The sequence below is a fragment of the Typopeltis vanoorti genome, chromosome 6 (assembly GCF_054136105.1).
Source record: "Typopeltis vanoorti isolate ZY-2024b chromosome 6, IOZ_Tvanoo_1.0, whole genome shotgun sequence".
Taxonomy (NCBI): Eukaryota; Metazoa; Arthropoda; class Arachnida; order Uropygi; family Thelyphonidae; genus Typopeltis; species Typopeltis vanoorti.
In genome coordinates this window covers 80,302,775-80,326,611 of record NC_143554.1, presented here as the reverse complement: position 1 = coordinate 80,326,611, position 23,837 = coordinate 80,302,775, and the positions used below count along the sequence as shown (strand labels likewise).

General features: G+C 36.3%; 1 protein-coding gene across 1 annotated transcript in view; it reads left to right on the top strand.

Annotated features, from left to right (window-relative positions):
• The first annotated feature begins 3,104 nt into the window (after positions 1-3,104).
• Positions 3,105-23,837, top strand: part of LOC150105621 (putative sodium-dependent multivitamin transporter) — a 56,089-nt gene continuing 35,356 nt past the window's right edge. Inside the window, exons 1-2 of the mRNA XM_090394948.1 lie at positions 3,105-3,178; positions 13,626-14,008. Of these exons, the coding sequence (XP_090251074.1) occupies positions 13,664-14,008 (345 nt within the window). The 5' untranslated portion in view covers positions 3,105-3,178; positions 13,626-13,663. The remainder of the gene's footprint in view (positions 3,179-13,625; positions 14,009-23,837) is intronic.

Below are 23,837 nucleotides of genomic sequence, written 5' to 3'. Positions count from 1 at the left end.
GCATGTATGAGGCACGTGCACTAGCGGTCGTGTTTGTTTACCGGGTGCAACGCTTATTTTGGGGCCAGTTTAGTCTGGCCCAATCACCGTGTTGGCATGTACGTACATAGCGTGCGATTCTTTGATCGTGAAGCACGTGCACTAGCAATCGTGTTTGTTTACCGGGCACAACGCCTAAATTGGAGCCAGTTTAGTCTGGCCCAATCACTGCGTTTGTGCGTAAATAGCGCGCGATTCTTTCCTTGTCTTATTATTTATTCTCGTTGTTGATCTGTTTTATTGTTTTTAGTGTGTTTAATTATTGCTGTCGTTTTTTGTTATAATTTATTTTAAAGTTAAAATTTTTATTACGTCCATAAACAATACATTTTAACTATGAACAAAATCGATAGTTTATTGGAAAAACGTTTCTCGTTATTTAGTGTAGTCGAATCAGCGTCTTTGGATTTCCAGTCCACTGCTCCAGCCCGAAGAGCTATGCCCGCAACTGCAAATCTTTCGAGTTTTCGTGTTATTAATACGTTGATTCCATATATGTTACCTCCTAACAATTAAAAAAAAAAAATTAATAGCTCCCTGCATCAGTGGATTCTGACTAAACATTATTGTAATAGAAATGATAACTATAAATCAATTATAGAACCCACTATATAAATATTAAAAAAATTAAGTTGTTTTTGGCCCTTGGTCCCACCTGTTTCTAATGTCACTAGTCGCTACTGTTGTAGATAATACCGTACTACATAATACATAATATAATACTCAAAGAGATTAACTATGCAATTTATTGCATAGTTAATCTCTTTGAGTATGTGTAAGATGCATAATCTTTTAGTGAGATGTGCTTTACATTATGGGAAATACTAAGAATAGTGATCAGAGCTTTACCCACCTTTACAATGAGTTTCCCTGGTGTTGTGCCATCTTCAGGCGCAAACTTAACTGTTTGCTTACTTGGGATTAGGAGTAAAATAAGCAAGCTTATAAAATTACTTGGTTATCCTAATATACAATGTCCCCAAGTTAAAAATTCATTTTCGTATATATATATATATATATATATATATATATATATATATATATATATATATATATATATATATATATATATATATATATATATATATATATATATATGTTAAAGATACCAAGTTATTTTAAACCTGGTTTTACTCCATTTCCCAAGTAAGCAAACATACAAACAAGTCAAGTTTGGGCCTGGAAATGTTGCGGGTCTAGCTGATCCTGCACGTAGTGCAAGACTAAGGAAACTCATGGTAAAAGTAGAATAAGCTCTGATCACTAATCTTAATATTTACCCATAATGCAAAGCACATCCCCTGGAGGAGATGTATGATGCTTTGTCTGGTAAAATACTTATAAGCTCTGTATTACTAAAATCTTGGTATTTCTAGCTTGTCTCCCACTGATGAGACCTCAATAAAGGTCGAAACCGGTCTGGGTAGTGGCCCCCTTGCCTGTAAAATACTTAGCATCATACATCTCCTCCATCATACATCTCCTTCATTTCTGCTGAATTAAACAAACAGGGAATGTTTACAACATCTACCGTAATTTTTGCAACAACCAGGTGGATAACATAGAATACATGATAGTGAGGATTGAACACTTTATCAGAATCTCAAATGAGTTCTTCCATTCCTTCTTGGTAATACTGAGGTACTCAAAGAGATTAACTATGCAATTTATTGCATAGTTAATCTCTTTTAAGTATGTGTAAGATGTATAATCTTTTAGTGAGATGTGCTTTACATTATGGGAAATACTCATTGAACATATGCTCTTAAACGGAAAAGAGATGGAGTTAATAGAAGAATTTTAAAAAAAATACCATCTCAATACCATGGTATCTAGGAAACAAACAAAAAAGAAAAACTAATTATGAAAGTAAACTTCTTGAATTGTAGACAATTTCAAGAGTGCTATGGAAAATGGGGCTATGAGAATTATATGTGTCTGCTATATCACTAAAGGTATCAGCAGAAAGCGTGAAGGGTTGATGTAAATAAAGCCGCATAAAAATAAGTAAAACATTGAACGCAAAATATGTAAGAAAGTTTTAAAAAGAATGCAATGGATTCATTCAGGAAATCTTTTGATGAATTTGCGTAAAGTGTACTAAATTCTTGGAAAGTTGTTTAGCATGCACCCATAAGGGATACTAAAATTTCGTAAGAAAAAAAAAATCTTCTAACTTCTCTTTTTAACAACAAGAATAAGCAGAGGTACTTTAGCCACGTTGACACATTTCATCGAACTCAGCAGCTTAATCCAAGGCTATTAGTGATTTCCATTCATAGCAGCAAATAGAACAGGTAAAATATTTAAATTGTTTGGTACTTTTAGTGAATATGGCAAATTACATAAGAAACAGCTAACATAGAGAAGTATAAGATACTGAGTTTAGTGTTATTGACCTTGTCAGCGAAGGTTTGAGTTCTAAGAAGGGAAAACAATCACTGCACATCGGCAGTTGGTAATCGCTGATTTACGATCTACTGAGAATGGATTAATAACTACAACAGATAAGCAGTTCAAATATGTATAAACATACGCTAGCGTGTTGATATGAGAGATCAATGGAGGATTACGAAACTGTAAGATCTTAATATCTGTGAAGGAAAATGGTGGGTATGATCAATCTCTATGTCAAATATTCATTTAGACTGTACTCCGGATTTCGTAGATGAATATTCAGACAATGTGAAGTAGTCTAAACTCATTCAGTGATAAAATTGGCTTTATTCACTTTATTCATAAAAGTGAATAAAATTCACTTTATTCAGTAAATTTATTCACTTAATAAATTTACTGCTTGTATTTTCAAGCAGTAAATTTATTTTTAGCAAGTTTATTTTTAGCTATGTTTTTATGTTTTTAGCTACTGATTTCCATGAACTATAATTTAACAGATGTTTCTATGGAGGATTGCTCTGCGATGAGTACTGCCTGATAAGATACTAAACCTCTCTAAAACATCATTTATTTTTTGATAATGCTTCTCTCTTTATCGGGTATATGTACATATTCCATTAAGATTAAGTGGCTACGGAGATTGTTTCCAGGAAAAGAGCAAATAGAACTGGATGGCAACCTTGTGTTTTTTTGTCGTTGTCAAATTGTAATGACGAAGTGATTGATTGCTACTGCGAATTAAGTAAGTAGTACCAGAACTTTTGAACTTTAGCTAGAAATAACTTTAAATAGACTAATAATTAACGATGCCAAACGCTAAGAGACGCACTTCTAGTGATGTTGGATTAACGATATGAATACAATGTATTGATAAGCTTCATGTTAATAAATATTTTCTTTCTACGTATAAGTTAAGCTTCGAAAAATATCTTACAACTTTGCACTTAATGTAAGAGATTGGCTCAGGATAATAAGTTGCATCTTTGTGACCTGTAGTCGCGGAGAAACCAAATCTGAGAAAACGGGTCCCATTAAGGAAAATACATCTATTGATTTATTATATTATGTGTGTGTGTTGTTCAAATTTCTTATCATTGGCCTTTTGAGAAAAAAACGTGGCGCTGAGATTCAGCATAGAAAGAGAGGATCATAAAATGATAAAGGGAAATAGTGATAGGGGATAGAAAGAGGTCTCAATTGACCGTTTCAAGAGGACCCACCTGGTCCTCTTAAAACGGTCGTTTGACTTTTCACTCATTAAAGGAAAAATACCAAAAATGGAAAAAAATACATTAAAAACATAACAAGGATAAACAGATAAGAAAAACATTAAAAATACGATAACAGCCGTATATGAAGAATTAAAATCCCGGTAAAACGTAATAAACGTTTAAAAACGGATGAACAAATTGGGGGGGGGGGGGGCATCTAACCTTGGAGATCCTGCCCTGTGAGCACTCGGAACCGACTCTGTATTGACCTTCACATCCCCAGGTGTTTTTCAGGCTACCTCCATATATTGGAATAAAATCAAATTAGATTAAAATGACAATAATATTATTAAAATCTGAGTTTAAAACTATATGAAATCAGTGATATTATAGATACTGTATATGCAAACCTTAATTTTCCCCTGTGTAATATGACATATGGTTGATGGCCTATACCATTTCCTTACGAACTGTTCTTCACTTCACCTAAGCACTTCACTTAGCCGCCTCCAAATGCGCCTGCTCTGTTAGAAGAGGCGCCCTACATTTTCAACTGCATGTCATACCTCGCAAAAGGAGTCACAAGATCGGGGGGGGGGCGATATTGTGATTTCATCAATCTCACCAGGAGTCAACCATAAGTGTCCTCCAAGCCTAATCCCGGCTGAAACGATTGCTCCCAGCTGTTTTTGATATTTGCCCAGATCTGGAATTTCGAAAGCTGTCGAGGATATCATATACTGAAAGGCGTACAAATGAATGGGTGTTAGAAAAGATCACTAGAACTTTAAGGCTCCTTAAGGATAACGACAGAAGAAAGTTAAAATATTTTGGACACATTGAAAGGATGGAAGGAGGACTTCTCAGAACAGTAATAGAAGGAAAAAGAGGAAGGGGTAGACCGTCAATGGGATGGATGGCGTGAGTGGAGTGACTGATCTTCAGAGAGTTGAAGCCTGCAAAAAAGCAAACAACAGGACTACATGGCGAAGACATGCAGCACATCACCGAGTATCGGAGCGACCATATGGCATCTGTGGATGCTCAGTGAACATGTGAATGGACTTTCGAAACGAAAGAAATCGAAAAGTTTCCAGTACAGCTGCTTTGTGCTAAGCGGAAGCGCTCGAGCCCCCATTTGTAACAATTCTTTTCAGTGTATTACATATGGTATAGTACCCCTCTGGCATTACCTCCGCATCTGATCCAGGGTGGCAAGTGGTCCTAAAACAGGGTAGGAAATATCCAAAAATATTTAATTAGATTTCCAGACAAGTGATTTCATTGCAGTGCTTTCCGTAGGGTTCCAGCACTGTTAGCGAAATATGAATATTAGAAGATAGGCAGGGCGAAACCTCCTTTGCGTGAGAGAGAGATGGAGAAAAGCCCTGAGTATCTCATGTTTCCTGTAACTCCAGAAGAAGCCAATAAGTGTCTGTAAATAACTCTTCCTGTGCGTCTGCGATGTTAATGATGTTAATTGGGTATAACAACATTGGTATTGCATAATGAGTTTTGATGGCTGTTGCTTTTCCACTGAGAGAGAAATAACTTGGCTTGAAAATAGTGAGTTTGTCGCAACAGAAATTCAGCACTTTTTATGTTGATAACACAGGGCTCGCGAGGAAGTGGATTCCTAATATTGTCGCTGGCTCAGTTAATGGTGGCAAACCATACGAACGCTTGGCAGACCTAATTTTCCAAAAATTGTGATTTTTCTTTGGTCTGGGTTACTACTGAACACGCTAAAATGTCGCAGTATGCTAAAGAAAATGTAAATGGAATGGCCTAACTTGACCACTGAAGCCTATTCATTGGAATCATCACTTCTAGGAACAAGCAGGAAAAACTGTAAGTACAATTATCTTACACTTTCTATCTTAGAAAGCGTAGTAGTTCAATAGAAAGGCTATGACACACAACTTTAAATAACATTAAGATGGCGACACGGGACGAATTAGATTTCGAAAAAGCCCTTGATTTGCTGCATAACGTTGCCAAAGTAAGCGGTAATTTAAGAAACGATTTAAAAAAGGACATACTAACTGCAGTGAGCTAACTAACGAAGGTATTCAATAAAATGAAAAACGAGGCTAAAGTATCAATTGAACTACAGACTACTAAAACAACCAAGAACAGTCTAACTTAGCGCAGCTTACTGAGCTATACTCGCAAGTCGTTAAAAACAATGCTAAAAACAAAGACGAATTTGAAAACAATCCATGCTATAAACTAATAGTGAAACCGATAGCTCAGCTAAACAGCGAGAAAACTAAAAATATCATCAAAGAAAAAATAGACCCAAGGAAAATAAAAATCGGAATAACAAAAATGAAAAGTATTAATAACGGAGGAATCTTCATTGAATTGAACGGAGTCTTCAATGAAGACTCTTAATTGAATCCAAAGAAAAGACTGACATAGACTTGCTGCATAACGAAATCACGAAGGAATGCAAAGACACCTTAGTAGCAAATCCCAGCAAGAAATATCTTCCAAGGCTGATAATATATGATATTCCCAGTGAAATTGATACGAACAACGCAATCGACTCAATCTGCATACAGAATGAAAAACTTTTCAGAACTGATACAAAGATGACAGAAATTTATGATGCCAAAAAAAAAAATCCAACAACAGAAGCTTAATTATTAAAGTCGATCCAACGGCGAGGACCAAATTGTTGAAAATCGGTGCTAAAATGCAATAAATTCCACCATCACAATCGAGACTGCAGGGGGGGGGGGAACCACCTGTCCATTCTGCTCTAAAGAACACAAGTTCAGCGAGTACCCACGAAATAAGTCCGAGATGAATTGCATAAAATGCCAAAATCACAACAAGCATGCCAAAACCAAAAAACGAATGCAAACACATGGAACTAAGAAAAGACTGCCCAACACACAACCACTACAGACAGTTCAAAATTCAAAACACAGATTATGGAAAGTAATAATAAAGCTAGCAAAAACAGCACTACTTCCCTAACATGCCTTAAAATAAATCATGAATCCTCTACAAAGGCTCTAAATAACTTAACAGAACCCATAAATAACTTAACAGAACCATAAGCACGCATTTTCATTCATTTCTTTTTCACAAGAAAGAAGAAAGGGCCAATCACTCGATCATGCATTAGTCCACACCACACAAATTGAGTTTTGGACTAGCTGGAATGTGTTCTCTTATGGCATGTGGGTTTTCGGATCCCCCAGATCCTTACATTGTGTTTGTTGACTACTTCACTCACTTGAAATGTTGCCTCATCAGAGAAACAAACACGCTGCAAAAAATCATTATCCTCATCGATGTGGTTCAAAATGAGGTTGGAAAATTCTTCACGCCTTGGACGATCATCTGGCTTTATCTCCTGGAGAATTTGGACTTTGTACGCAAACAATTTCAAACGTTTGCGTACCACTTTGTGGATTGTCCTCCTTGGTATTTGAAGTTCTAGTGAACATTTGACTCTTCTGATTGACTTCTGCGGTGACCGGTTGAAGGCAGTTTAAAATGCCTCAACTGTCTCCTCGGAAACCGATGGTCTGCCACTGCTTGTACCGTACCCTTATGAACTGAACCTGTTTCTAAAAACTTTGTCTTCCATGACTTAATGCTCTTGACATCAGGTGGGTTCTTTCCGTACTGTACCCTAAACATTCGCTCGCTGCATTGTAACTGGAGATTTTGTTTCTGCTAGCCACAGAACACATTGCGTTTTCCTGTACTGAAGCCATTTTTAAAGAAAATCAGCGGCAGCGCTCCTGCTGGCAAAAGCACTGACGATACCATATGGAAACGTATGAGTGCCCAAGTTTACCTGCAACAAAATTTATTCAGTTAGTTTCATTGTTAAAATATTATTGCCAGTTGAAATCAAAGTAATCATGTGTGGACACCCTGTATAGATATAATAAATAGACTGATGAGAAAGGATTCTATGAGGAAGGATTCCACCATCTTAAGTTATAATCCTTATAAGTTATAGTCCTTATAGTCCTTACTGGCTTAAAGGGGCGAAGCAAGAATGCTTTTCATCTTCCCCGTTATCTGTAGAGGACAGTGTAGGGATAAGGTGTTATTGAGCTATTAAAGCTCTGATCATGGCAAGAGGATAACAGCAGTAGCCGAGCCTCAGTTAGAACTTCATTAGCTACTGCATTGCCATCCATTATCCTCCAAGGGTATTAATCTGTGCTCTGAACCATTCGTAACTTTTTCTAATCTAACTTACTTTATTTAGTTAATGAATAATTTTGATTCTAATATATTTTATTCATTAGAAGGTATTCTATATTTTTAATGCTTTAATTAATAAAATATTAAAAACAAAAGAAAATGTTTCTAAAATTTAATAAAAAATAATAATTTAAGTAATATTCATAAAAAAAAAATAAAGTTCTTTTAAATACTGCTTTCTAAAAAGAATTCATATTTTTTTAAGAAAGAATCCATAGAGCATTTATGATAGGAGTTGATTTTATTTTAGCATTTATTATTATTTTTTTCCCGAAATGCATAGCATTTCATAAATTCTTTTGTCTTCGTATTCTATTGCTGTTCTATATCGATTTACAGAAAATCGTTGGAAAGATTTAATTCAACTACAAATTCAATTGATCCCAAATAAAAGTTTGCCCAAGTACTGAAGTATTGGTTTCAACAGATCATTTCTGATTGATAAAACGATTCGAAATGAGAGTAATAAATCCAATCTTCCAGGATGTCATTCCATGACATTCATCTTCATCGCGGAGACTATTCATTGCAAGGAAAATTCATCGCGGAGGAAAATTTATCGCTGGAAATTTAATCGTGCAAAAATTCATCGTAAATATATGTGAAAAAAAAAAAAATCCCATGTAAGAAAAATTTAAAAAAAAATATTTCTTTTAAAAATATTTAAGAAACATTTTATTCTGATATTGCTTTTGTATGATGACACTGTTTTTTAAACATTAATTTTCTCAATATCACATAATGTAATGATTTACATTTATCAGGAAATAATATAAATAAGAAAATATACAAAATTTGCTCATTTTTAATAATCAAAATTTAATTTCAGTATCGGAATATTAAAAGTTATCTGGTACAATTATTTTGAAAAAATAAATTAAAATAAAAAAAGAAGGTGCACACATGTTACCTAGCAGTATTTGTGTGTGTGATAGTCTGGAAAGGGGGGGGGGTGAGCCATCAAAGACGAAATACAATTTTAATTCTATTATGAAAATTTTGGAAATAAAATTTCATTTCGACGCTGCAACTAAAATTGTCTATCAAATAAAGACATTTACAAATATGCGTGCCACATCAAGTTCAAACCCAAAATGTATACATTGTTCTTATATATATATAATTCCTCCCACGTTCTTACCTCTCATCGCAACCTGCTTGCTGGAAGAACCAAATAAGATTAAAAAAAAAACACTTAGAAGAACTTTCTACATATACTGGCCACTGAATTAGAAATTTTTATTTAATACCTTGTTCAGCCTCCTTTAGCGAGTATCGGTCCTATTCAATTTCCTGCGCATAGTTTGGTGAGATAGTTGGGAACAGCCTTCGTCAATTGTTTCGCTCAATTGTTCGAAGAACCCTTCTCAAACGAAGGCAATCTCGTTCTTGATAGGACTTCTTAAGACCATTGTTACGTTTCTTAGACAAGTGATATGGATTATTTTTTCCACTGATTAAACATCCGGGATATCTCATCTTTTTGAGAAACTAGTCGGTTCTGCTGTTTTCAAAGTCGTGGCTACAGCCAGACGGACACCCACAATAAGTCCCTTTATCGAACTCCAAAAGATCGTTTCTGTTTCCTATTGTGATCAACACCATTGACGATTACTGATCAGCAGCATCCTTAAACGGGTGCCTAGAACACCTGGTGATGAGGCACGTGACGAAGTATTTTGCATATACTCTGCGTAAATGACGTTTACTTAAATTTGCATAAAGGTTTTCTAATTCAGCAACTGGTATGCGTGATAAGAAACAGCACAGCTCATCTAGGCGAATATGCATTTTTAAAAAAATATATAGCCTTTATTTTAACCACCAAAGATAATTATAAGCTATTTTGTGAATGCGAATGATGACAACATGGCAACAGCTGAATCAAATTGGCCTTGAAACGGGAGAAGTCGACTGAGGTGATGCTAGAATAATGCATTCCAAACATTTCTGGATCTGCCACAATATTTCACAACTGGCAATTCTAAAATGAAAATTGTCGGTAAAGATCTGACGAGTCATTGTTAGAAATGTGCTGATTTCCAAACTACTCTATAGGTTCCTTTCAACATTAGCCTCATTCTCCAGGTGTTCATATATTAATAGGTGGCAAAACCTGTACATTCTTCTCTGTCGACATACACAGCTTTCCTGCTGCTTCCTTAAAGTCCTGAGTAATTCTTATGAAACGAGTTTGGCTTCCTCTTACTGTTCGTCTTTAATAAATAACGTTGTCCTTTCTCCCCCCTTTCATATTGAACGACAGAAGATCTCGAAAGAAAGAGAATAGAATTCCTGCGCTACTTTTTACCGATAACATTTATACACCGAACCAAAAAGCTTTTATGTGTTATCGATGTTCAAATCCATTACTTTTCCTACTGTTGACATATTTATAATATGCAACCACCCAGTAATATCTCTAGGTGATTACGCAAGTCCACGCAATAGCTAAATGACCAAGTCACAAACCTACACGTTCATGTTTTTGCTAGAAGCGAGTTATGGACAACTAAGTCTATGTTAATACTCCGAGAACGTGAAATAATAAGAATATGTATATTTAATTTTACTCTGATGTATTTCCTCATCTCGTTTATCGAAGATGTCCCAAAATAATCAAATTAAATTAAATTCAATAATTAATTTCTTTATAAAGATCTTATACGGGTGATAAAGACCATGGACATCTTTACCTTATTAGATAGAGGTATCCTTTTGGAACGAATCTAGATTACAGTCCACATCGAAAACGAATAATCTTCAAAAGAGTTTTTCAGTTGAACGTGAGCCCGCTAGTGTCAAAAGGTAGTAGTAGTAGCCCTCCCCTCAGAAAAAACAAATATTTCATCCAGCAAGAATGACAAACCGGCTAAAAGAACACACGCAATTACAGACTTAATACATCCGCTTTCATAGTTTCCGCTGCTTCGAATCCTATATAGGATGCAGCGAAACTTTATTGGATGTTTTCACCTAAATTAATATGAATTAATTTTCGCTACGTTCAACTGTTCAAACAGGACAATAATTGTCCCCACCAATTAGGAATTAACTACAATTGTTGGCTATTTCATGTGTCAATTTATGTTAGCAACACACGAGCAGTTTGTTGCTACGGCATTGCACGCTCTGAGCCGAAGATTCTAATTAACTATTACCGATAAAGTTTAATCTTTATGCAATTAGATTCACTTTTTTTCTGAATCTTTTGCTATTGTATAAAATTTTTCAGTATTTGTTAAAGGAAAGTGAGTTAATTAACGATAATGACGAGTCATGATGGCATGCACTGTTATCAATGGAAAATTTAATTTAATTCAAATACGTCTGTACAGTCGGAGTTCAATTGGTGAGATCTTGACCTAAATAAAGGTCAAAATGATTATCAGATGTATATCACAGTAAAGACGTCTTGGTGATGGAATTGCGAGGAGATCACGTGTCATTAATGTTCAACTTTAGCCCTCATTCCTTGCCATATTTATACAGCAGGAAGTATGTTAGTTTAGTTTGCTTCCACATCGTAAATTGGAACGCTGTACCAACAATATCAGGAAAGTATCGCATTTGTGTTGCCATAGTAGTACGTGCACTGTTAAAAGGACTGGTACAGTAGAAATAGGCATTCAGATCAAGTTTGGGTTTTGGTTTCTTTTTTGATTATCCTCGCTATTACTTGTGTTGACTAGTCTAGCTGTGTGTCGTTCTGAAAGTAGTTAACGGACAGTAGTAGGATTCTGAAAACGATGAAGTGTAGACGGAAAGAGATTTACACATGTGGATGATAGAGGATGGTGGTCTTCTTAGGATTTTTTCCCACACAAAAGAGGTAAGAATAAAACTTTAGGTTACTATTTCTAACGTGAGCTTTATCATATTTCATATTCGAGTGAGCTGTCAAGCAATTTACGGATCTGTTTTTTTATTTATTATTATTATTTTTTATTACAATAGCGTGTTTAATAAGGATATTTTTATACAGAATTATATCTGTTCATTGCAAATTTACTTTGAACTGCGTTATAACTTTTTATGGGGATGAATAAAATGTGGAGCTCGTAAGAATCATGTCAGCGAACATATATTCACAAAAAAAAAAAAATAAATAAATCAAATAAATAAATAAATAAATAAAATAAATAAATAAAATAAATAAATAAAAATAAATCCACTAAATGAGCATGGATACCTGTTGACTTTGCATGCTTCTCTTCCCTATTGATATTTTTCATGGGAAAATTCTGGTTTCCAGGAAGAAAATTGTTATAGAGATGATCTGTTCCATTTTGCGCTTACACTAACACCTTCCCATGCAGATTTTTGAAAGTGCATCCGACAAAATAGGCAGGAAAACTCCTATTTTCGTAGTTTCCTATGCGTGTATTCCTGTATTTCAGGAAGAAAAAAAATCCTTTCACCTTCGTATAGGACTGACTAACTCACCTTCAGGTGAAAATCCCTGATCCCCATCATGGAAGAGATTCAAATCCAGATCTATCCATCCAAAGGACATAATCGGAACCGACTGAGCTGCGAAGACTGCAAGGATGAACGATTCAAATCAGGATCTTTCTAGTCTTGGTGTATACTCCTTCTTTCATTAGTGTACTGAAGAGATGGGATCATAAAATGCAGTCATTTGCATACGTGGAGAGGAACCTGAGTTTGTGTTACCTTGGTTTTCAATTCCGATTTTTTAGTCACTAAGTGAGGTCATTTCGAAAAAAATTAACAATTAATTTATAAATACTAATCAATGTTTTTTTATCGATAATTTGCTATTTTAGTTTTTTAGTTATATAGCGACACCTTTTATGTTTGGAGAAATATAGCTAACTGCCGAATAGATATGAATAAGGACATCGCGAGCATTGTAGTGATCCCCCCCCCCCCCCAAGTAATGAATGGAGGACAGGGCATTGGTACCAACTGTTATCGGTTTCCAAGGTTAAATTTGACATAGACGTGTTGAATGACTTCAATAATTATATAAATAAACTGTAGTCTGGTGAAAGGTTGTTTATTTATTGAAGACCCATTTCGCTTGGAGGGATGCTCATTTTCGATGAAACTTGATATTAAGAGTTGCAACGATGATATGAAATATTAGATTTCTGATAAAAAATAGTATTTTATTTCTTTAATTATTTTTTCATTATTTAATGTATCCACAAATATTTAGATTTTAACAATATTTCTGAATCCGTTTCAACAGTGATCTGGTTTTATGAGAAGCATTGTGGAATGATTAACAATAGTGACATTGGAATAAAAAAATAGTATTTTAATACTTGAACAGATTTGATGTTACAGTGACGTCACTTGTGTCATAATAGCTGGTTTTAAATTAAAAAATATATATATATAAAAGTCTAAAAAAATAAAATTAATTGGTAATCATGCATATATGGAATGATGCGAATCTGATGAGTAAACAGCAACACCTTTTCCCCTTAAAATCGTAAATTTGGGTAGTAAAAACTGACCCTGCATTCTATCTACCTATTTGAGTTAACAGGAGGTTTCCTGCCTTGGTTCGAAACTATGTAGCCTTGAACAGAGTTACGATGGGTGAATATTTAAATCGGATGACGTTCGCATAGAGAAAATTAGCCACTCCAGCGTCACTTCCTCATTTTAAACTCCGTCATACAAACTTCATTGTTTTGTCGTCTGAGCTTAGGAACATGATATATTTTGGGCCTAACCTTTTATAACGTTCTTTTCTCCCTCTAGAAAACCGATGCAGAATCTCTGATGCGGAACAACCAACCATGGAAGAAGGGCAACTGAATCTGGGAATTACGGACTATGTTGTCATTGGCACGATGCTGGTACTGTCTACCTTTATTGGCCTTTATTTTCGTTTTTCTGGAGGCAAACAGAAAACCACCGGAGAGTACCTGATGGCCGGTAGGAATATGTCGCCATTTCCTGTGGCTTTTTCCCTGATGGCTACCTTCCAGTCGGCTATTGCTATGCTTGGATTCCCTTCCGAAGTTTATCTCTACGGATCTCAAATTTCTGTGAAGAATTTGGGTACAGTTATCGGCGGGATGATAGCAGCTAAGATGTACCTTCCGGTATTCTTCCAGATGCGTGTCACCACTGCATATGAGGTAAGTTGTTCTCTACGAGCAAGGAATTTTAATCTCTATGGAATTTAGTGATAGGATTCATTGTTATATACGTGGTTAATCAATTAGTAATGAACAAAACCGCTGTACGTTTTGTATATATAAAGATCCACCTTGGAGAATAATGTGCATTCATTAGGTAGGATGAACAAATGCAAAGAGTCAATTCGATTGAATAGCCAACAATAGACACTAATTTTATTGAAATAATTAAAGAGCGGCTACATCATATTAGTCTTTTTTAGATTGTTGAAAAATAACTAGAACTCACTCTAAAGAAGATAATGGAACAGAACCATCGTTAAATCCGAAAGTTTGTATATACCGTACTTTTTCGATTAATTGTTTCGTTTTTTATTCGGATTAACTGTTGTGTTGTTCGCTTAATTGTATTTTTAAATTCACTGATGAAAGAATTCAATTAATTATCGAATGGCTAAACACTTGAATGGATTGTTGAATTTCTATGTAATTCAAATGTGTAGCATTCTAACAATCATTTGGAATCAGTATGCAAAAATTCAACAATTAATTCAAGTGCGTAGCAAGTCAATAATCAACTAGAACATGCGAAAATACAATAATCAATTCGATTATTGTCTACGAAATAGCATGTTTAATATCTCCTATATCTTTTTATTTTGCATTGCCAAAATGAAACCTTTTAGGATTATCTGTGATAAAAAGAGAAAATAAAATTTTAAGAACAGTGCCGAAACGCTTCAATTTGAAATAAGTAAGATATTGTAATAGAAGATATTATGGATCCATCCATATTTTGTAGTCCAATATAGAAACTAGAAACTTCGAAACTAGTTTGTAAGAACATGGCGTTCTTATCCTTCTACTAAATTTCGGAAGTAAAAAAGTTTTTGTACTATTCATTTATTTTCATAATTTGCTATAAAATATAATTGCATCTGTAATATTGTCTGCAATTTTTATTATATAATAAATATATAGCATTTTAAACTTTAAAATTTAATATTTTATTACACACTATTAATAGTGAATTTAACTTTCTTATTTAATTTTCAAAATGATAGAACTATCACTTATGGAGAATCAAATCGACCGTGAGATGCGGTGATTGATTCATTCAATCCAATACCCTTGGAGGGTAATGGATGGCAATGCTGTAGCCAATGAATATCTAACTGAGGCTCGGCTATTGTTGTTACCCTCCTGCCATGATCAGAGCTTTAATTGTTCAATAACACCTTATCCCTACACTGTCCTCTACAGATAACGGGGAATATGAAAAGCATTCTTGCTTCGACCCTTTAAGCCAGTCCTTATAAGGATAAGGACTATCACTTATTTTGAAAATTAAATAAGAAAGTTAAATTCACTAAATGATAGAACTATCACTTATATGAAAATATGGCGTCTTGCCTAGTGCTCATACATGTGATTCGCGATTCTGATATTTGATATAAAATGCGATTTAATGAACTCAACAAATATTTTTACTGGCAGTGAATAGTCCTACTGGTATAGTCAACCGGTTTGGTTCTTGAATAGGCTCATAAAAACTAATTCAGTAGGTAAGTTAACCTTTTTTCGAAACAACGCGATACGCTAGGCTTACTGCCATCAGCATCGCCATTGTTTCATTGCATCAGTTATTATTTTAGAAACTACCTATTATCACAATACAGTAGATAGAAATGGAAAGCATGTCCTGTTCTCCAGGACAAAACGTGGGTCCAACCACAGACCTGCCGTACGAGAAACTCACCTTCAAACAGCTACTGGCTATTTTTAAGCATATTGGAAATCTGCTACACACAAAATGGCCAGGTAAGGTAGTAGTTCATGAAATCCAAGAAGTTGATACGGACGACGTTCAACTTCTTGAACTACTCCAAGACAACGCTACTGAAAAAACAACAACGGCTGAAGATCATTCCTGTACTGACCACACTGATTTTCAGGAGGTTCGCGCAAGCAAAAAGCGCAAAACTGCGACCTCCGAATCACCAATTATAGATGTCATGGAAGAAGATGGCTCTGCCCCAGACTCACCTACGTCCGCAAGGGAAAAGATCCCCCCCCCCCCGATTATCCTGCGTGAGAAGAACAAATGGATGACTCTAAAGAGCATAATGAACAACCTAAAGATCTCATATAACAATGCAAAGAATATCACAGATGGTGTAGAAATTCACCCTAAAACTGTCACAGACTATCGTAGGTTAACAACAGAACTAAATTCCAGAGGAATTCAGTACCATACTTTTTCACTCGGTTCGGAAAAAAATCTCAAGGTTGTGATTAGAGGCGTACCTGAGGATGTCTCCACCGACGAAATCATCACAGACCTGCACTCGAGTGATTTACCACCAATCAAGGTCAGCAGGATGACCAGGAGGGACAAGACTCCAATGCCATTAGTGCTGATCGAGATCAGTCAAACCTATAAACACATATATGACTTGACAACCATCTGTGGATTGAAAATCTCGGTAGAACCGTTAAGGAAGAGAGCTTCTACTGGGCAATGCCATAGATGTCAAAAGTTTGGGCATGCTCAGAAAATGTGTAGGGCCGAACTTAAATGTTTGAAGTGTGGGGTTGGTCACCCAACGAACACCTGTTCTAAACCAAAATCTACCCCGGCTAAATGTGCCAATTGTGGCGGTCCTCACACATCCAACTACAGAGGATGTTTGTACAATCCACGTAACAGGAAATCTGAAGAGGGACCATTCTCTCCTTCCATCAGCTCGCCTACATCTGCGGCTACTTCACAGCCTCCTAAAGTTCAGAATAAAGACTCAGAAGCCCATCTGCTGAAAGCTGAGGTCCCTCAAAAAACGACTCTAAATTGGCAGTCCAGGACAAATGCGGATGTAACCCGCCCTAAACAGACATCCCTAGAACAGTCACCATCACGCCCAAATTTGACAGCTATCATTACCGCGTCCCTGGCAAATATGTTATTAGATTTCAGCAGATCTAATCCTTCACAAAGTTCTACTAACAGATTTCTAAAAGACACTCAAGTCATCATTTCAGCGCTCACTAATGAACGGTAAAAAATTAAAACCAGAAGCCCTAGAGATAATAGCCTGGAATGCAAACGGCTTAAGAAATAAGATCCTAGAACTCCAAAATTTTGCCCACAGACATCGGCCAGATCTTCTATTAATAAATGAAACGCATCTAAGACCAGCAGACAATCCCAAAATTTATGGATATCAGTCGTATAGAACTGACAGATCAACCCACAGAGGTGGAGGCACGGCAATTTTCATCAAAAATTTTATTTCTCATCACTCCATAAACATTCCTACTACCTCCAATCTCGAGATCACTGGCATCGAGATTCTCACGAGCTCAGTAGACAAATTAAAAATTTCTGCAGCATACCATCCACCACAAAAAGCATTACTACCTTCTGATTTGAACGCCATATTTGACACTGGAGAGCCTACCATTGTGGCAGGTGATTTAAATGCCAAGCATTCTACCTGGAATAGCCACTCCACTAACAAAAATGGGCAGATACTACAGAATTATGCTGATTTCAACAACCTTCACGTAATAGGCCCTGCTGATCCCACCCATCACAACACCTATGGTAGGGCCGATGTATTGGACATAGCCATACTGCAGCACATCAGACTCCAATACAGTTTAATAACAATCAATGATTTATCATCAGATCATAATCCAATACGGTTAAAATTAGGTAATCTTGAAAAATTATCCCCACTCCCTCACTCATTTATTCCTTGGGAAAGGCTCTCTAAGGTGCTCCCAAAATATATTGGTCCTGTTCCCATCATTAAATCAAAAGAGGAAATTGACATAGCTGTCAAAAATCTAACAGAACAGATTACAGCAGCCTGTGCAGCAGTTACTACCCCTGCAACCACCCACAAGTCCAACCACCTGCCTGAAGATACTATGAATATGATTAGGGAAAAAATAAGGCTAGAAAAAGATACCATAACACTAGGGCGCCACAAGATAAACGAATCTTAAATAGGTTAAATTCTGCAGTGAGAGATGCACTCGCAGCTCATAGAACTCAACTCTGGGAAGAAAAACTGACCTCCATCTCCACTGACAGCCACTCTGTATGGAATCTTATCCGAAAGATCAAGAACAAAAATAAACCTCTTCCCCCTCTGCAAACAGATTCAGGTCTCATCCACACTGATGCTGATAAAGCTGAGGCAATAGCGAATCATCTTGAAAATCAATGCAAACCCGCATACGGTCACCTTGACATTAGTCATATCTACAAGATACACCGTAATGTCAGATATTCGCTCAAGTCTGCTCCCACACATTCTACTCAAATCACACCCACCTCACCTGCTGAAATATATGCTATTATTCAGAAATTCAAAAATGAAAAGGCTCCTGAACCCGACGGCATCTCCAGCAAAGTTATGAAACTTCTACCTCGCAAAGCTATTGTTCATTTGGCAAACATAATCAACTCCATACTTCACTACAAGTATTTCCCTTCCTACTGGAAATTGGCGTACATTGTTCCAATTCATAAACCTGGAAAGGATCCCACTCTGCCACAGAATTACAGACCAATCAGTCTCATCTCTAATCTCGGAAAAATAGCTGAGAAGGTAATTCTTACTAGGCTTCAAGATTCTGTACTCCGGTTAAACATCCTGCCTGAGGAGCAGTTTGGTTTCAGACAGTTGCATAGTACCACACAACAAATACACAGATTGGTGGAACATATCATTACAGGTTTTAACTGGCGCCAATGCACTGGGGCTGTTTTCCTAGACTTAGCCAGTGCATTTGACAAGGTTTGGCACTATGGTTTACTATACAAGCTTATATCATCCGGTGTCCCAATTGGAATCATTCAACTCATCAAGACGTACCTCTGCGATAGGCGCATGCAAGTGAGACTAAGTGGAGTAGTGTCCTCACAGAAACACATCTTGGCTGGAGTTCCACAAGGGTCCTTACTAGCACCAATCCTATTCTCCTTATACCTGCATGATATACCACACAACCCATTATCTTCAATTAAAGCTCTTTACGCTGATGACACAGCGATATTGGCCAGATCATTAAAGCCTCACTTAGCCATCAAGAAAATGCAAGAAAACCTACTGCAAATAGAGCAATATTTTGCCAAATGGCGTCTCCAGGTGAATCCTCAGAAGAGCGTAGCCGTCTTATTCTCTAGAAGATCAGTGCTTCCCAAAGAAGATATTCTCCTCTTTAACACAAAAATTCAGTGGAAAACAGAGATCAAGTATCTCGGTGTAGTAATGGACAGTAAACTGACTTTCAACTCCCATATCAAGACTCTCTGTGCAAACACATCCAAAACCATAGCCCAGCTCTATCCGCTAATAAACAGAAACAGTAAACTGAGCACCAGAATCAAACTTCTCATATACAAACTGATGGTTCGTCCAATACTCACCTATGCCTCACCGGCCTGGAGCCATACTTCAAACTCAAATATCATTAGATTACAACGCATTCAGAACACGTGTCTTAGAATGATCCTGGGCGCTCCATGGTTCATCCGAACTGTCCAACTGCACCGCGACACGGAGGTCCCCTATATTTACACCTTCATGCAGACTATAGCAACCAAATTCTTTTCAAAGGCAACTGTGCATCCTAACAGACTGATCCAACTGGCCGCTGACTATGATGCAACGGACTATTCCAAGCACAAAAGACCTAAAGCCATCCTAAACCCCCTCACTGAGGATAAATCTCCTAGCCCACTCAGGGCGAGCAATATAGCTCATAAACTCTTTCTACTCACAGTCTCTGTTAAGATAGCTGGGAATATGAAAAGCTTTTGCTTCACCCGTTAAGCCAGTAATGTTACTAGTTACTAGTTAACTATCACTTATGATAAGGCGAGGAATGAATGAATACGTCCTTTTTAGGACTTCCAGGGTAACGAATGGCAATGCTGAACCAAGGAAGTTAACTGAGGTTCGGCTGTTGCTGTTATCCTGGGTGATGAGTTTTTGAGTTCGCTCTCTTAAGGTTTTTGCCTTAAGGGAGCACTTTGAGTCTCCGGGGAAGGTGTTCGCCGGCACGGCCCGCTGAGGGGTTCTTGCCGGTGAATTATTTTCCTCGGAATTTGAGCGGTTCTGCTCAGTGGTCGGGGAGCCCGTCACTGAGTGGAACCAACGCTGAGATATGGACGGTCTTTCGCCCACTATGGAGTGGCCTAGAGATCGTCCGATTTTTTGAGATTTTACCCTTTACTTACTAACCAGGGTAACGAATGGCAATGCTGTAACCAATGAAGTTTTAACTGAGGCTCGGCTATTGCCGTTACCCAGTCATGACTAGGGCTTTTAGCTCAATAACACCCCACCCACACAGATTTTCTTCATTCAGATGACCGGATAAAGAGTCAAGGACTCAGTTCATCTCCCAGTTCTTTTAAGAACTATCACTTAACACCTTGGGAGGGCAATGCTGTAGCCAATGAAGTTCTACCTGAGGCTCGTCTATTGCTGTTATGCCTACCATGATCAGAGCTTTAATAGCTCAATAACACCTTATCCCTACACTGTCCTCTACAGATAACGGGGAAGATGAAAAGCATTCTTGCTTCGCCCTTTTAAGCCAGTCCTTATAAGGACTAACTATCACTTAATTTCATTGTATTTAAGAAACAATACAAATCAAATAACAAAATACTGTTAACGGGACTTACCTTATTTTTAGGACCATAAGACCTTTTTACATAGAAAAATCGACTTAAAATTGGGGTGCGTCTTATGATCCGAAGGTAACATTAAAATACGAATCTTTGCACTGTACCGAAGCTATTAGCGAAGTTCAATTACTGGCGCAATATGTTAATAAAATTGGTAAGTACGCCACTGAAGGTAGGTGCCTAAGTTATCTCGCTGCATGTGGGTGAATCATCGATTTAGAGCGTCAATAGTCATTAGCGTGTAAACATATATGCTTTTGTACGGTTCATTTGAATTATTTTTTATAAGTCGTTAAAATTTTTATCTTAAAATTAGAAAAAATGAGTGTAAAACAAAACAAAAGACTTTCATATAACGTCAGTTAAAAATTAAATTTGATAAATTATGCAAAACAATATGGAAAACAGAGCAGCAGAAAGACATTTTGGTCCACCGCCAACAGAAAAAATGGTTCGGGAGTGGAAAAAACAAGAGGAACAATTAAAACTGCTATGTAAACACAAGGAAACATTCCGTTTGCACCTAGAAAAATGGCTAAAATTAGAAGTACAAATGAAAAATTGGGTAACAAATCATCGAAACATGGGAATATCTGTTTCTACGAAAATGATAATTTTTGAAGCGAAACGATGGGCAACTGCTAATGAAATTTTAGATTTTACCGGATCACTGTCTTGGTGCTTTAAATTTATGAAAAGACACGGGTTATGCATGCGTACAAAAACCACACTAGCCCAAAAAATGCCGGCTGACTATGAAGCTAAAATTAGAGCATTCCATAGATTTGTAATATTCAGCGAGAAGGAAATTTAACTTTGAGCTTAATCAAATTGCGAACATGGATGAAGTGCCTCTAACTTTTGATGTCCTTCAAATCGGAGTAGATTCAAAAGACACCGAATCAATAGAGATCAAAACAACAAGTCACGAAAAAACTCACTACACTGTAGTTTTAGCTTGTTGCGCGGACGGAACAAAACTATCCCCCCCCCATGTTAATCTTCAAGAGAAAAACGTTACCGAGAGATGAAATTCCTCGTGGCATTATTATCCACGTTCAAGATAAAGACTGGGTGGACGAAACAGGAATGAAATTATGGATACAAAAGATATAGGCAAAACGTCCAGGTGCGTTGTTTAAAAAGCCTGCGATGTTAGTGTGGGATCAATTCAAAGTGCATAAACACAGAATCAACCAAGAGGCTTCTAAAAGAAATGAATACAGAATTAGCTGTCATTCCTGGAAGCCTTACAAGTCAATTAAAACCCTTGGATTGATCTATTAATAAACCACTCAAAAATTTTATGCGGGAAGAGTGGAACAAATGGATGGCAAAGCCAAATCACGATGTTACAGCAACAGGAAACAGCCAACAATTTCAGAAAGATGTACCTTGGGTGAAAAATTCATAGGAAGCTGTGAAAGAAGAGAGGATTATAAAGTCATTTAAGAAATGCGGGATAAGTAATGCGATGGATGGTATACCGAAGATGACGCAGTTTTTGAAGGGAGTGACAACAATAGTTCAGATGAAAGTAATACGAACGGTGACATTAACGAGACCAGTGAGAGTACCGAGAGTGAAGATGAACTGAATAGTGCTAATACAAATGATTGTAACAATAAATAAAAATTAAGTAAGAATTTGTAAATATCTGTATATATAAAAAAAAAAAATTCTAAAATTCGTCTCATAAATTTGGGGTGCGTCTTATCGTCCGAAAAATACGGTATTTTAAAATGTGAACTATAGACAATAATTATGGATTTAAATCAAAATGAACTCGCAATAAATTATGATGTAGGAACATGAATTCAGAATTTTTGAAGTGGCATGCATCTGGTTTCTTCATAAATAATCTCGCACTACTAAAGAAAAAAAAAGAAAAAAGAAAAACACTTTCAAGAAATAAGCTGGTAACTAATGCCGAAAGAAAATTTCTGAAAAATTTTATTGCGAAATAATGTTTACTCTTTAGCTTTGGAAACCCTTCTTTTCGAAAGGTCGCTCAAGATAAGCGAAGGCTTTTTCCGATTGGTTGCGTTTATTACGCTGTTTGACAGGATTTTTCTGCTTTGGCGGGAAGAATACCGAATCTTTCTACTGATTTGGCCAAAAACACATGGCCGAAGATTCGGCGCATGCCTAGAGTTAACGAATCATTTTCACATGAATTTATATTTAAAATCCCTTAAGAGCTGCAGTTAATAACATTCTACTATTTCAGATTAAGTGGAAACTTGTTAGAACATTTTGGAATGAGGCCTCCCACGGATCCTTATAAAAGCTGTTCATTAAGCTTTTTACGATTTTAAATAAGCACTTCATACATGCACTTGAGGATGCAATCTGAGGTTTAAAAAAAATATTATTTTCATCCTTGGCAATTTTCTCATTAGTGGTTATATACAAATACAGGAACACTTCATTCAAAATCATTTGGTAAAGAAGCTTATTATGTTGTTAGTAGAGATGAATAAGATTCTTTCTAATAAATGATCTTTAATAGCATGGCAAGAGACAGGTTTAGAAATCAAAGCATTTAAGAGGAGAGAGAGAGAAATATGTTCAACCAGATGTGTAGAGGCTGTCATCTGGATATATATACAAAGGTAAAGAAAATAGGCTTCAGTAATAGCAATCCCCCCCTCTCTCTCTCTCTCTGGAGCAGAACTTCAAGATCGGTATTGGTTATTCCGAATGGAATTCACAGCACTCTTAAACTCATCAGTACATTATTCAGGAAATCCTTTCGCTTGATTGCTATTCTAAATTGCAATTTTTTGACTCTCTGTTATATATAAGAATATCAGCAAACTCTCTATCTGCTGATATTCTTAGTGAAAAGTAAACTAATCCTACAAAGAAGAGTTACCTTACTTAATTTTTTAAATAATATGAGTAATGGTAGTTTTTTTTTTTTTTTTTGTAAAAAACCACTTCTTTATGGTAGTTTGATCAAAAGTATGGTATTGTAACGAATGTTGTCGGCTGCGCCAATTGTAACGAATGAGATTTATTATGTTATTATACCTTAGTGTACTGCAATATGATGTAATCTTTACTTTAAACCTTTTACACTTTAATCCTTGCTTTATCCTTGTAATATATTTTTTA